This window comes from Bipolaris victoriae (genome assembly GCF_000527765.1).
Source record: "Bipolaris victoriae FI3 unplaced genomic scaffold scaffold_52, whole genome shotgun sequence".
Taxonomy (NCBI): domain Eukaryota; kingdom Fungi; phylum Ascomycota; class Dothideomycetes; order Pleosporales; family Pleosporaceae; genus Bipolaris; species Bipolaris victoriae.
The window spans coordinates 144320-159899 of NW_014575340.1; the positions used below are offsets into that span (position 1 = coordinate 144320).

The 15580-nt window shown below is 49.4% G+C and overlaps 4 protein-coding genes across 4 annotated transcripts; 2 read left to right on the forward strand and 2 right to left on the reverse strand.

The window, feature by feature from the left end:
* Positions 1 to 99: 99 nt before the first annotated feature.
* COCVIDRAFT_27461 (hypothetical protein) lies at positions 100 to 6070 on the forward strand (the record flags this gene model as incomplete). The annotated part of the gene is made up of 5 exons (XM_014700240.1): positions 100 to 104; positions 159 to 1914; positions 1968 to 4280; positions 4325 to 4531; positions 4577 to 6070. 5 exons carry the CDS (start codon positions 100 to 102, stop codon positions 6068 to 6070), a joined length of 5775 nt encoding a protein of 1924 aa, XP_014555726.1.
* Positions 6071 to 6249: 179 nt separating this feature from the next.
* COCVIDRAFT_27462 (hypothetical protein) lies at positions 6250 to 8120 on the reverse strand (the record flags this gene model as incomplete). Its single annotated transcript, XM_014700241.1, has 2 exons — positions 6250 to 7782; positions 7959 to 8120. 2 exons carry the CDS (start codon positions 8118 to 8120, stop codon positions 6250 to 6252), a joined length of 1695 nt encoding a protein of 564 aa, XP_014555727.1.
* A 1836-nt stretch (positions 8121 to 9956) lies between these two features.
* On the reverse strand, positions 9957 to 10235 carry COCVIDRAFT_101706 (hypothetical protein; the record flags this gene model as incomplete). Its single annotated transcript, XM_014700242.1, has 1 exon — positions 9957 to 10235. A coding segment is annotated over one exon (279 nt), but the record flags the coding sequence as incomplete, so codon positions are not given.
* A 1208-nt stretch (positions 10236 to 11443) lies between these two features.
* Positions 11444 to 12432, forward strand: COCVIDRAFT_101730 (hypothetical protein; the record flags this gene model as incomplete). Its single annotated transcript, XM_014700243.1, has 2 exons — positions 11444 to 11892; positions 11949 to 12432. The coding sequence occupies 2 exons, from the start codon at positions 11444 to 11446 to the stop codon at positions 12430 to 12432; spliced, it is 933 nt and encodes a 310-aa protein (XP_014555729.1).
* Positions 12433 to 15580: the final 3148 nt, after the last annotated feature.

Genomic DNA, 15580 nt, shown 5'->3' on the forward strand with positions numbered 1-15580 from the left:
GGCAGCTCCGAACCCTGACATTTGTTTCGTCACTTGTCCAGGGACATCTCATTACCATCTCTACACTTTCCGCTCAGCACCGAGCAAGGCTTTGCTACCATGGCGTGAGCATTAAGCAATCTTTCGGGGAATACCAGCAGCTAATTTGAAATCACCAGGCGTACAATTCGCAGCCATGCGCTCGAGAAGCTTGCCCGCCTGTCGGCGCAGTCAACCTCGCCAGAGACGACCAACTCCGACTATGGCAGGATGTTTAAGCGATTCTCCAACGCATCCAACTCCATGAAGCTGCAGGAACTGGAGGCAATCCTGGCCCTTTGCAAGTCTGCGCCATACATTGAGTCATTTGACGTTGCCGAGAAGCTGCTTTCCCGCCTCTCACCCTATCTCACCACGTCCTATACTCAGACTTTCGCGCCGTCGCCTAGCCTCCGCATCATCGAGCCCGCTCCCTACGAAGCCCTCACCTACAATCTTACGTCTGCCGTCCTCTCTCTTGGCCTCCGACATGAACAGCTACAAACACAGGCCGCTGTCGCGCTTCAAGGTTATCTCACGGGCTGGGCCACAGCAGCTGTCCATATGTCGGAACAGCAATTTGTCGACGATGGAAAGGACGACTTTGGGGCAGATGGCGAGCTGGCGCGGGTCATGACACACAGCCTCTCGCTCTTGGGCTTCTTGAACGCTTCGGCAGAGCATGTTCATTTCTGGAATGCCTACGATAGTCTGCAGCTTGTCCAGAATGTACGCACAAACTTGACGGAGAAGTTTCTAATTGCCTTTGAGACTGTACTATCTATTGTGCGTAACGCGCACTCACACCAACACGAACTGCGAGAATGGAAGCGCTACACCAAGCGTTATGCCGCCACTGGACGACCACTCGGAGCCATGGTTCTCCACGACTCATTCTTGAAGCTTGTGCTTGCTTCAGCTTCGCAGCTCGTTGGCACCGGCCACCGTCTGGTTTCGCAGGATTCTGTTCTCAACCACCTGCAGACTTGGCTAGACAACAAAGACCGCCTGCACCTCAAGGCCACGGCCGAGAATTCTCTTGCCGAGGGTCTGGCTAAGATTGCAGCGGAGGAGATGGAACGCCTGGAAAATGATCTCGAATACCTTCAGCGGGTCGGATCTGCTTGGCAGCAGCAGCAGGCATCATCGGTCAAGGCAAAAGTGCTTGTCGCATACCTCTGTTGTACCGTGTATGATAACGACACGGACATTACTGATGCCGAAATACTGACCTCTTGGCTGGACAACGTGCTCAATGACCCTGCGCAGAGTTCGGACCATGAGCTTGCGTCTACAGTCTTGAGGATCATGGCTATTCTGGCCAAGGTCTCACCGCAACTTGCATCGACCTTGGGGCAATCGCTGCCTCGAGTCATTGTTCAAGCCAACTTTGACCACCGAACGACTTCGGTGGCTGCAGAATCACTCGCTGCAGTCCTCAGTCTTCTCCCCCAAGATGCCATTATCACGACACTCTATAGTCTTGGCAACGTTATTAGTGTCGCTCCTGCCTCTGAGCGAAACCCGTCTGCGTCTCCAACGTTGAACGGTACAAAGACTGCGCGTGCAGGGACCGTCTACAACCATCAACACGGCAGTGCAATCTCTCTGGCCCCAAGCGACGTTGATGAGCCGCACCATGTGCACACGACAGTTGTTGAGACTATTGTATCAGTTGCTAGGAATTGCAAGGACTCAAAGATTACCGCACTTGCACTATCAATGCTCGTGCAAAAGATTGGACGTTCTGGCAAGGTAGTAGATGCAAAAATCATCACTGATACAGCCTTTCTGGGCATCCACAGTCCGCCTGGAGAATTCAAGTCGCTGCTCAAGCTTTACACTAAGCTTTCTCACGATGCTCTGGTATCCGACGATGTTGCAAAGCTCGAAGCTGTGAGTGTTCTCCCTTACCACAGCTACTTCATGGTAACTAATATCCTTTCCAGGTCATGGCTGCGCGCCTCAATCTCTCAAAGGAGATCACCGCCGGCGAAGACGCTTTCGAAATTTACCTTATGCACCTGTTAGATACCATTGTCAGCAAGGGAGATGCCCAAGAAACGTCTCACCGTCATCTTCGAGATACGGAGCTTGCGGCACAGGAAATCGCACAACTTCTCAAACCACTTGCAGTCCTTCTTGAACGAAACGCTGAACGACCCGAGTATGCCGAGCTTGACGACTCCATCATCGGTCTCCAGCGTGATGCCTGGTTCAACATTGTCGTTCATGGATTCGATTTGCTCTCCGACTTGGGCAAGCAGTATCGTGAAGAGTTGCGCACGCTTGCGCGGTTTAGCAAGCCTCTGATCACCGAAGAGCGCCCTTTCCTCTCTGAGAGTGATATCGAGTTGAACACGGTGTTGCGTCGCGGTAAATCGCCCGAGCACACGGTCGAGCAGAAGAAACGCCTTGGCAAATTACTTCCATCATGCGAAGCTGACACCAAATCACTCAACTACCAGGAAGCTGTTTTCTTGAGCACAGCTTACCTCGTGGAAGATTTGCGGGCAAGTACGGGAGATTGTACCAAAGCGCTTGTGTACTTCCTCGACCCCAAGTTGCGAACAGGCGCAGTCGGCAACTGCATGTCTGCTATCAGCACAACGGCCGTTCGAACTTATTTGACAAAGACACTGTCAGGTCAATCTCACACCTTCTCAACGCCTTATTTGGCGAAGCAGCTAGCCACCATGTTTGCTGCCTGCTGCCATCGCATCGCTCGCGTTCAGCAAGCGGCAGCCACTTGTGCCGATGTTGTCATTCGTGAAGTCCCATCAACCTTGTGCCAGAAGAGTGCGTTGTTCGCTCTTTTGGAGCTTCTTTCAATCATGTGGTATAGCTGCCTCGAAGGAGAGACGGACGAATACACTTGGAAGTCGACTTTTACCTCCAAACGATCCAACATCGCCGTCGAGCTCTCAGACGACTATGCGTTTCGACGGGCGACGCTAGATGCATTGCACAAGCGCGCAACCATCTGGGTCAAGGGAGCGCTGGACATTGCCCCTCTCGACGTCAAAGGACTTCTTCAGTCGTATCTCTCAGAGTACGACGATGAGTTGACTTTTGGACATATCTCGTTGGGCCGATCTTTTGCCCTCGATATGGGCTCTGTTATTCCGTCTACGGACCAGCGTCTTGGTGCTGTGGAACGCCAGGGCATCAACATCAATACTGCGTCAGACTTCATTACCCAATACACCACCAGACAAGAGTACAAGTTCCTCGACGGTGTCGCTGATCAAGAGGAAGAATGGCTCAAAGGCGCACCCGCTTCGGAGTCCAGGTCAACGTATCTATCCCGTAGCCTGCATGAGGCGACTAGCCTTTTGGTAGATCTAGAAACCCGTACCCTGGGACATAAACACGTCGCCATTGCAGAGCTTCGCGACATACTTCGACGAGCTGCCGCCTTACTTTGCCGGGTCAAGACAGACCAGTCACCCATTGTTCAGCATCTGGTGGGTATACCATTTGCAGTGTTCTCGAAGCAATCCATCAAGCTCGGTATCTCATTATGGACAAGCGTTGCCAAGGAGAACCCTCGCATGGAGTCTCGGATTCTTGTTGCTATTGCTGAAAACTGGGAGAACACGGTGCGCAAGCGTCGGGGCATCTTCAGCCCTGCGTTGAAGCATGCCGACCCGTTCTACGGAAAGCAAGAATTTGCTGCCACGGACAAAGAATCGCTTTCGAAACGCCAGCAGCATGTCTACAATCTCATTGCTCCCCACTTCCGCCTGTTGCAATTCCTGTCCAGCCACTTCAATGCATCGCGGTTGAGCAAGGCGGATGTCGAACGTGTCTATGTTCGGCTCATGCACATCACACTGGATGCGATGAGTATGGGTTGCGAGCAGCCTCTGGCTCGCGAATCTTACTTCCATATCATCTTGCTCGGGTTGCGCATCGCACACCATTGCACCACGATTTCGTCCAAGACTAGATGGCGATTGACGGATCGAGTATTGACTGCTGCTTTGGCATGGTTTGCCAAGGCTCCACAATGGTCTTTTGGAGGCAACAGACTACAGATCAAAGCTGAGACACATGTTTTGGCTGATGTACAAGCGCAGATTGATACCATTGGGAAGGTTACTACCGCTATCGACATTGGTACGAAGCTGAAGGCGAAGCAAGACTTGCTATCCCTGCTTGTCTCAAACGAGTTGTCCCGTCTTACGGTGTGGCTTTTCCCTCTTGACGGCAAGAAGAACCATCTGATCTCTGGCCGTCAAGGCAACACGCTCCCTGATGTAAGTCTCTTGTTCCAGAACGCAGTGTAAGCTAATCTCTCTAGGCTGCTGTGACTGCGCATCTGAAGACGGCGTGGGCCGAGCATCCTGGAATTGCGGTGCATCTTGTCAAACGCTTCCAGTCCCAGCGTCTTAATAACGAAGTCAGATGGCAGGTTCTCAATTTTCCACAAAAAGCCCTGGATGAGCCGGATGCGCTGGAGATACTGTTGGGTAACTCCCTACCTAATGATGTCTCCTTCCAGCTCAAGGTATGTGCGAAATCATTAACTATTTCTTTTGCTGACCTTTTCTAGTACATGCTCTACTGGGCACCTGTCAACCCTATCACAGCCGTCACATACTTCATGCCAGCATATGGGAACCATCCCTTCATCATCCAGTATGCGATGAGGGCTCTGGAGAGCCACTCGGTGGATGTCATGTTCTTCTACGTCTATCAGATCGTGCAGACCCTTCGATACGATGTACTAGGCTACGTTGAGCGGTACATTATCGAGACAGCCAAATTCTCACAACTGTTTGCCCATCAAATCATCTGGAACATGAAGGCGAATGCGTACAAGGATGAGGCCGCCGAGATTCCGGATCCTGTGAAGCCGACGCTGGACAAGGTAATGGCTAGTTTGGAGTCGAGTTTCTCACCGGAAGACCATGCCTTTTACGAGCGCGAGTTTGCATTCTTCAACGAGGTTACCGGTATCTCGGGTACTTTACGCTCAGTTTTGCATGAGCCTAAAGAGGTCAAGAAGCAGAAGATTGAAGAAGAGCTGCGCAAGATCAAGGTGGAGGTTGGCGTCTACCTTCCTTCTAATCCCGATGGTCAGGTTATTGGCATTGACCGCAAGTCTGGAAAGCCACTGCAGAGTCACGCTAAGACACCGTTTATGGCCACCTTCCGCATCAGAAAGACCAGGCCGGAAGACCAAGGTTTGGAGGAGACTGAAGATGATGACCGGGACGTGGCACCAAAGAAAGACAACAGCTACGAAACATGGCTTTCTGCCATTTTCAAAGTCGGAGATGACTGTCGCCAGGACGTGCTTGCTCTACAGATGATTGCGGCTTTCCGGGGTATCTTCAACACAGTCGGTCTTGACGTTTGGGTGTTCCCTTACCGCGTGACAGCAACCGCGCCCGGCTGCGGTGTCATTGACGTGTTGCCCAACTCCATTTCGCGTGACATGCTGGGTCGTGAGGCCGTCAATCGTCTCGATGACTACTTTGTCTCTCGATATGGTAATGAAGACTCCATCCGGTACCAGGAAGCGCGTTCCAACTTTGTAAAGTCCATGGCTGCGTACTCCGTCATCAGCTTCCTGCTACAGTTCAAGGACCGACACAATGGAAATATCATGATTGACGACGCAGGCCACATTATCCACATTGATTTTGGCTTCTGTTTCGATATTGCTCCCGGTGGCATCAAATTCGAGCGCGCGCCGTTCAAGCTCACGGCTGAAATGATTGCTGTCATGTCTGGAAAGAATGCGGCGAATCCATACACCTCGCAGGCGTACCGCTGGTTCGAAGAACTCACCGTCAAGGCCTTCTTGGCCAGCAGACAGCACTGCGACCATCTCTGCCACGTGGTTCAGGTCATGCTGGATAGTGGATTGCCGTGCTTTAAGCCAGAATCCATGCGTAACTTTAGGGATCGCTTTGTGCTGGACAAGAGTGAACGCGAGGCGGCCGAGTATATGCGAGGATTGATTGAGAAGAGTAGGTCGAGTTACTCGACAGGAACATATGATCGGTTCCAGCTTATCACGAATGGCATTCCTTATTAGGATTGTTGTTGTTGTTGTAGGTAGAGGTAATAATTCTGTATATAGACGCTATAGACGTAAAGAGACTTTTGAATCCAAGAGTGATTTCGGATCTAGGGATATCTCTGGATCTCAGAGTACTTATGGGGTCTAAGAAAAAACTTTTGGGTTCAATGATACTTTTGCAAAAGGTGATAAACTCATGTCGTGATCTCGGTCGGCTTCTTTTCCTTCTTCAACCCCGTCACAGTCTCCACATGGTCTGTACTCAGCACCGCCGATTTTATGAACAAACTTGCTACAAAGCCCAGGAATGCAAGTACTGTGTATGTGATCCACATGTTGCGCATGGCGTACGCAAACGCTTGCTTGGCAGCATATTCCCATTTGGGGTTATCGCCCAATGTGCTCGGCACCATGACGTTTGCAAGCGCATTCTCGCCATCCAGCAGTTCCCGTATATGCTGTGGGACGCCGGCGTCGCGCAGCAAGGAGGCCTGGGCATCCATGGAATTCTGGATAATTGTGCCGCCGACAATGGTGGATACAGCGACGGCAATGTTGCGGATAAACGTCAACGTAGCAGTTGCACTGGCGACATCGGACTGCTGGACCTGGCTTTGAATCGCAATCAGGGGCGCCTCGAATAAGACTCCTGAGCCCAGGCCGCCGATGGCTACGAAACCAACGGACATTGCCGTCGAAGTTGTTGCGCTGAAGGCGATGAAGAGGCCGAAGCCAATGGTAAGGAGCAGTGTGCCGATCCAGATGATGGGTCGGAAGCGTCCCGTCTTGTGCATTATGACACCGCATCCTACGCCAGCAAGGGCGCCTGTAACGATGAAGGGGAGGAGCAGCAGACCGGAGCGTAAGGGCGAGGCTTCGAGGACGGACTGGAAGAAGAGCGGCATGTAGTATTCTCCTGCTATGAAGACGAAGCCGTGCAGGAAGACGACGGATAGCACGGCGACATTGGTAGCCCGCTTGAACAAGGACATGGGTATCAGCGGGTACTTTGCGACTTTGGCCTCGCTGTAGATGAAGACGAAGAGCATAGCCGTGCCGATAGTAAGGAGAACGATAATCTTGGGCGAAGACCAGGGAAACAAGACGCCGCCAAAGTCGAGACCGAGGAGCAAGAGCAGCGTACAAGCCAGAAAAGTGACGATGCCCAGCCAATCTATCGCGCGAATGCCACGCAGAAACGACGTATGTTGATGCCGAATATCGAGAAAGAGCAGGACGAGAATCGAGGCTACACCACTAATGGGCAGGTTAATATAAAAACACCACCTCCAACTCACCAAGCTCGCGAAAAGGCCGCCCAGCACCGGTCCTACTCCTCCAGCCAACGCCCAAATCCCCTCTGCAAACCCCATCAGCAAGCTCCTCTCCCGCAGACTAAACAAATCACTAATACACACGTGCACAAGCAATATCAGCCCGCCGCCCGCAGCGCCCTGGAATGCCCGTCCGATAATAAGTTCCTGCATCGTCTTTGCGGAGGCACACACGGCGGAGCTGACGAAGAAGAGGGCGAGCGCTACGAGCATGATGAGCTTGCGGCCCCAGATGTCGGAGAGCGACGCCCAGATGGGGCCAGAGGCGGCGTTGGCGAGCAGGTAGGCGCCGCCGATCCAGGTGTAGCCTGCGGCTGAGGAGAGGTCGCGGGATATGGTTGGGGCGGCTGTGGCGACGATTGTTGCGTCGAGGGCAGAGACGAAGAGAGAGAGCTTTTTTTTTAAGTGGGTGGTTAGTATATAGACATAATCAATCAAGGTTCGTTCTTTCTTCCTTTTTTCGTCTTTCGTTGTTCTTTTTTGTTTTTTTTTTTAGGCTTCTTGATGGAAAAGTTTGACGTAGTTTGATAAGAGACGATGGATGAGCAAGGGAAAAGGTCCAAACGTACAAACAACGCGGTGATAATAGCGACTAAGCGCACTTTACTCCTCTTTCTCCTCTCCTCTGCGATCGCAACATCTTGGTCTACTCCTTCTCTTTGCGCTGCGTGCGGAATCCCGTCTTTCCCGGGTGTCGTGGCTGGTAAGATTTGTAGCTCTTGTTGCTCCATCTCTCTCTCTTTTGTTGTTGTCAATCCCAAGGAGATAAGAAAATGTCAATTGGAAATTTGTGTTATGCCGCACCAAGCACTCTTGTTAGGCGGGGGAAAGGCTCAATCATATATCTACATGTAAACCATGCAGTTGGGGGTTTTGAACAAACAAAGATGAGAGGACTACGGATGACTGTGTGATGCTTACAGTATGTAATGTGGTGATGCCCTTTTTTTCCTTAGCGCCCGTCACCGCCAGATGGGCTGGGAACCAATCAGGTGGGGTGGTGGGGCGGGGCGCGATCCGAACGCTTTCTAGAGGCGGGTTAGCTGGCGCCCTTTTCTTCTACCCCACAATGGGGATGGGATGGGATGGGATGGGATGGCGTGGAGTCATGGAATTTCCTTTTGGGGGGGTTAGTCATGATGAGGTGGAGTGGTGATTGGGTGGTAAAATGGGGGTCTGGGGAATGCAGTGGGTTCTGAAATAGGATAATTGTCCAGGACGGGCAGGTGTATAGATGCGTTTGGGTTGGAAAAGCTGCAATGACTCATGAATACTACATATTCCAATCAGACTCTGTTTATCGATGTCAGCGCATGCAGCACCTACGGTAGTCACCTTGCCCATATTATGTAACACTCAAATTGGATAGACGCCAGGTAATACTAAGGTAGCATAGGTGTGGCCAATGAGAGCAGTGGTTCTGAGAGCCAGTCAGATCGCGTTTCTTCCTGTACGGACACCCACTGGGAGCCCTCTATGTATAGAGGTCAAGCGCTGGATTGTTCTGTAGTGAACAACTGAGATCGCTAGATGGGCAATCCTATATATGTCTTGAACCCATTTTTTCCCTCATAGGAAATTTCTACTTCGATATTGTCATCTTTACTACCGGCGGAGCATTGGCTTATAGAAAGGGAGGAAAGTCCACAGTCTGCTTACGTTAGACACATGCAGAGACTAAATCGTTTCCGCCCTAAAACTCGGAAGCATGTGACGAGTGTCAGAACCCAGAGCCCACTTCCTTCTGGAACAAGTAGGGAAGTTCCTCAGTCTGCTCTGCTGCAGATAGCGCTAGACAGCCCCCGCACATCCTACGCAGCTTTGCTAGCGGCTATTCTAGGATGTAAAGCTTGTTTGAACGTTATCACTGCGCTCATGTCTTTAAGTGTGGTTCTTGTGGACATCGTCGTTGATTCTGGTCCCTCGAAATCCTATTTTACTCCAATTTCAAGGGACTTTGAACAGAAATACACAATGATTCCGAAACATACATACTGGATATACTCTGGAGCAAATTAGCTAAGCTAGGGATTCCGGCCACTCACTCGCTCCATAGTTCAAGTAGTCTTGCTACCGCTCTGGATAAGAGTAGTGTCTTTAGATGTTCTCATCTTCTGTACACAAGAAAACAAGCGTAGCGACATTACTACTTGTAAAATCTTTTTAGATAGTAGCCACAGGTCAGAGTTTACATTCATTCAATTATTTTTTCTATGATATATAGAATACCCTACTTCTATTCTTCAAAACCCTGCCTACAACGACCCGGCCACTATGTGTTGATTCAATTCATACTACATCTACCAATAAACGGCCTTTCAGGAAGCGATCGTAATGCCACGAGAGGGCGGTTACCCTTCATCAGGTCTGTATTAGAGACTGGGCAGTGATTGCTGAGTGTGGCTCTCGGTCATGACTCGCAACCTTACTAGATTAGGACGGGCAGTTTCTTCTCCCATGTGAGCACATTCGCATTGTTTTCTTTACTACTACTGTTCTAAACGGATGGACAGATTTCCGGAGCTCCGCTCCTGCTTTGTAATGTCTGTTTAGTTTCTTGGTACTCTTTAATATCTCCGGCATGATCCTTGGAAGCTGGGCCTCGCCGAATGAGCATTCGGAATGTTTCCGCTTCCGTTGGATCGACTGGCACTTACCCCTATGCAGCATAGCCACACTAACCTTTCTGGGAACTTGGACCGCTTGAGCTGCCCTATGAAGCTGGTGGGGCGACTTAGTCCATAGACCTTGCGCTTCATCATATACAAGCACTTAGTCGTAGGAATGTCGGTGTAGAATGCCGATGATGGAAAAGAAGGCATTTCTCTTCGATCGTACCATTCCACCCTGCGTCAGTTAAGAGTAACCAGGACGGCGTCTCTTGTGGGTGTAATCACATCAGTATTGCACGTATTACCTGCATTTCCGTGTTCTACATCACTACTAGAAACTCCGACCTCTCTGGTTAGTTAGAAACTTAAAAGTCCGAATATATGACAGCGGGTGCCCTTGGCACGGCAGGCTCATATTAAGATTTATACTTAGTGTGGTCGCTGTGATTGGGCCAATACTGAGGCCTTCCATTCAATGCATTAGACTGTCTGGGATTCGAGTAAGGGTAAATTGATAGAAACAGGATTCTCGCTCTTAGGTCTGGATGTTTGGAAACAACGATCCTGGTAGGGGCGCAATCTAAATGGCGGAATTTGACCTGCTTGTCGGGTTGGTACTATGCTTGAGAAGCTTCGATACATACTGGTACACGTCTACACGAACTTTATCCAGCGATGGAATATTGAGCAATCTGGTGTTCTTATATAGTATAGACTTTGGTGCGTTGCTTACCATAAGCTCCCTTTATAACAGAGTGCTAAACCAGATTACATATGTTGCGACACACGTATTGAGATCATGACGGTTCCGAACAGAACCGAGCGGAACCAACCGCGTTCCGCTGAGCGTACAGCCGCAGCATACTACCGAGTCAGGCATGGTAACTAATACGCCTCCTAATAGGGGGATGGGTAACAGACTTTGAAGAGGCTCGTCCGTAGGTACGGCCCGAATAGTGGCTTGAATAACTGCATGCATACCGGTCCGTCTCTCAAAATTGTATGGATACTTTACCAGGTCTGAGATTCTGGCGTAGTTTAAAATGAATAGGAGGCATTTTATTGTACACTAAACAACAGACTAAACGAGTTCGTATGTAGAATATCCACAAACCCCACGGGGAGGGATTTTCTTTATTTTGATTTGTAACTCGGCGCAACTCGACTCCGCTAGAAGAAATACCAAGCAAGTATTCTTGAGTATTTATAAAGCCTCAGTTGTAGAGGCTAAGTCCTCCTCATCGACGCAGTTCCTTCATTCTCTCAACCTTTTGCTTCCCCCACCAAGAATGCTCCATTCTTTTCTCGCAGCGGCCGCCCTACTGGCGAGCCGTACACTAGCGTACGACCAAACTCTAGGGTTCAATGGCGCCGCCATTGTCGAGACACGCTCAATTGACGAAATCTACAAGGCTGCTCTCGCTGAAGGTGGTGTCGTCACAATGTGGCTGGGCGGCGACGAGCGCACCGACGAGGATGCGCTGAAGAACGAATTCGAGAAACGATTCCCTGGCATGAAACTCAACCTCACCACCGACCTGTCAAAGTACCACAGCCCACGCTTCGACGAGCAGCTCGCCGCGGGTAAGGTGTACGTTGACAGCATTGCGTTCCAGACCGTGCATGATTACCCGCGGTGGGATAATGAGGGCGCACTACTACACTATGCGCCTGTGGGACTTGACAAGGTGTATGTTCCGATGAAGGATATACGTGCCGCATTTTACGGCATTCTGACAGTAGGATGGGCGGGCAAGTGGAACACTGACAAGTTGCCTGGGATCCAGGCACCGGTTGAGTGGGAGGATTGGTTGAGGCCGGAGTTCAAGGACAAGCTTGTCTTGACTTACCCCAACGATGACGATGCGGTGTTGTACGCTTTTGATCTGATGTAAGTTTTCACTCCCACAAGCGCTCTGGAAGAAAAGACAATTAACGAGAGAACAGCATGCAACAGTACGGAAAATCTTGGTTCCAAAAACTCCTCAAGCAAAACCCCCGCTGGGTCCGTGGCACTCGCTCCCCCGACACCATCATGTTAGCCAAGAACTCGACGCGTGCCGCCTCATTCACATCGGATGGTCTCTTCCCAACATCAAACATCAAGATCAGCCACCCCGTCAAGGGCTCTTTCGTGACCTGGTTCCAGCTTGCTGCCATCCCGAAAGACGCACCGCACCCAGAGGGAGCAAAACTGCTTCACAACTACATGCTCACTAAGGAATGGCAATCAACCCGAGGCTCGTGGCCTGTGAGGAGCGACGTTGATCCTCCTCAGGGATATCCTCCTATCTTTGAGATGCCAGGAACAAATATCACCTATTTCCGCGAGTGGATGGCCGATCGCTACAGGGTTGAGCGATTGAGGTTGTGGTTTGAGGATCAACTCGGCACTGCCCAGGGCTTGAGCCCCATCTCTGATGATATCTAAAGTCAAGAAGAAGGGAGAAGAATAATGATCTCGCCGTTACAATACATAATTTAGTAAATGATAATCCTAAATCAACCTTACAAAACATCACGAGTGCTATCCACTTTACTATGTACAAAGTAGTAGGCAGACGATGATGAAATGTGGTTTGTTTTTCGTGTAATCAATCTTTGTGCTGTAAGTTTCTCATCTACCCTCACATATTGTGTCGGAAATGATCGCATACATGACATCTCTATCTGTAGGCTCGGCTTATTGTAAAACTTCTGTGCCAAGCCAAAATCCTCTTTATTGAGCAGAGAATCAAGTACTGCACAGCCACTGCGCTGACGTACCCTCTGTCTAGGTATGCTTAGCGTATGTTTACATGTATACGTATTAAGCTAAATTCTTACTACCAAGAACATCAACCGAGAACATCAATCAAACGGCAGGTTGGCGACCAGTTGAGGCGGGTACTGAAGCGGGATTCAGGCAATGACTTATTGCCAACCCTCTCTAATGTATACGCGCAATGGCTCAGCCGTGTACGTACTTTATCGGACAACTACGTAAATCAGGATGGCGTAGCACGGTCGCGAGTGCAATATCAGAAATATGACCTTGTCATAGCATACTATCAGTAATCATACACCCGCGCATCCGCAAGACCTACAAGGGCAATCCCTGTATATCGATGCCGGGCTCATTCAGGCACACGAGCGTCTTCCGGATGCGGGGATTAGATCGATTTCGTACTCAAGCCTTGTCATTACTACACAGCTATTATATATGTCAGCACTCTTTTTCTTTTTCATCATTGTTGCTGCCAGTGCTGGTACTAATCCGTATGGAAGGGTAGAAAACCAAGGGATATGAATGAGCTTGACGTGACCATACTAGCAACCCGTATAACGAAGCAACTCTCTGTGCCTTCTATACTACACCGGCTCTAATTGCTAATAATACCCATCTTTCACTGTGGATTAGTGCGCAAGTAGTGAACTACTATACAATTTAGTCGTGAGAACTCCTAATCAGCGTGAATCACATCATCGATTAACGATTCCGAATACTAGGTCAACAGTACACATGTTAGTAGCGCTTCATAGCTCCGTGCACGTCATCCGCTCCGCCAGTTCGCAGGCGTTCTCAGAACACAATCAGTTCCGATTTGGAGCTATCACGTACTACACGCTAGGCCTGCACTCATTAGGCTACTACGCTACTCGACTATCATTCTACTCCAAGTGCTCGCTATAGACAAATTCAATCAAGGTAAATCCAATGTATCTAACTTAGACCTTACGCCATGCCACGGGACCATGTCAGAAATGAGCTGCAATTACTACCAGATCTGTCCAGATACCACAGAATATTTGGGAACACATTGATCCGTCTGCTAGAGTATTATTGAGCGTAGAAAATTCAGGCCAATAGCACAAAGACGGCCACAGTTTATACTGATAGCACGATATTGTAGCTTAATGGTAGTAAGTAAGTTGCAGTGGCGGCGCAAACATTCGTTTGCCCCTTGATCTCTTGCGTATCTATATTACCACATACTTCTGAGCCACGAAGCACTCAGAAGACACGTGTCATACACTTGATCAAGAGATGCGGGAGATACTGATACGGTCTGTTTCACTTGGCAATGCCTCGATTCATTTCGCGTAAAAGCTCGATCAAAAGCAATAGTTACTAAACAAAGGTTGTGTTAGAATAGCGAAATCTCGTTTTTTTCCTATTACGTATTGAAAATGATGGTCAAAACATATGAAAATTGAGAGACAAGAACATAGGTAGTGAAATATCAAGAAGCACATTTGAAGCTAATCGCGCCCCCCTCCTAGTTGAGCTGGGTATACCCTGGTATTAGTAGTCAGCGCGGAAGTATGGCTTGAGTTACACATTAAGAGACATATCTCAAATGGTAGCACATAGCATGCTTGTGAAATATTTCTGCTTTCATGCCGATTATCAAAATTGTAAAACAACAGTGGTAGTGTATTGAGTACCTTTATTACACGAGAAAGGGCAGGTAAAACTTCGGTGTACACCATCATCCACTCCTGGATCATGATTGCATCCGAAAGAGGGTTACAGTGCACTCATTTAGCCAGTTGCTGTCTTAATACTAAGAAGGTATGAAGTATAGATCTCCCCAATGCTTTGGCAACAGCTAGCAGCTGGGACTTACCGCGATTGATGCAGTTTATTTCGAGACAGGCGATGCTGGAAACATAGAAGACGAATCTATCTGGAGACTGTGGAAGCAAGAATGTATCCTAGAAACGATCACAGGACTGAATACCCTGGAAGCGTTCTCTGACTCAGGTACCTTGGCGATATGAACATGCCGCACGGCACACGCGCAAAGTGCGGCTAGACCCGACCTATACTCAAGATCGTCCAACGGTCGCTTAGAGCTATCCAATACCGGTCATGCAGGGCATACTCAAGCGGAAGATCCTTTGGCAGGCTGTCAATGCGCGGAGTACTGAGGTTCGAGCCAATCACAGGGTAGTAAAGCTAGTACTTTTGGGCACATTTGGAGCCGATTCAAGTAAGGACTGCGCTGGGCGCATACAATAACGTGGTCTGACGATGCAAACATGCGGAGGATGCAAAAATGCGGAGGATACAGAAAGGGGGAAGTCGTTACCTTCTCAAATGCGATTGAGACTAACCTGTGTGACGACAGATTGCGATACGCAGGCATAATCTCTTGATGTCAGATCCACAGAGCGTTCTAGGCCCGCCTATCGAAGACAGTATTGATTGAAAGGCATGTTTTCATAGGAGCAAGTGCCGATCTTTGCTCAATTGTTTGCAACCCGAAAAGTGGTTTTATGCGAGGTACTTTCCAGTCATGTTACACCCACTATGTGGTATTGATATGCGTTGCATAATAAGTCTGTGGTCTGGATTCAGGGCGACGAGTGCAGCAGTGAACTCTTGACCTGGAGATTTCATGAAAGAACTCAGTGCGCACTTCTCAACCTTGATTAGTTGTGGGGTTGGTGTTCTGGAGGAACATAAAATTCATAGCATGGGACTAGACTTTGCAATGGAGCAAATATTACGGAAAAGGTGGTGTTTCGCTTCGCCCTTGCAGCGAGCCAGTATCTCATCATCCAGATTTTTCTCGGCATCATGCGCATCCCGG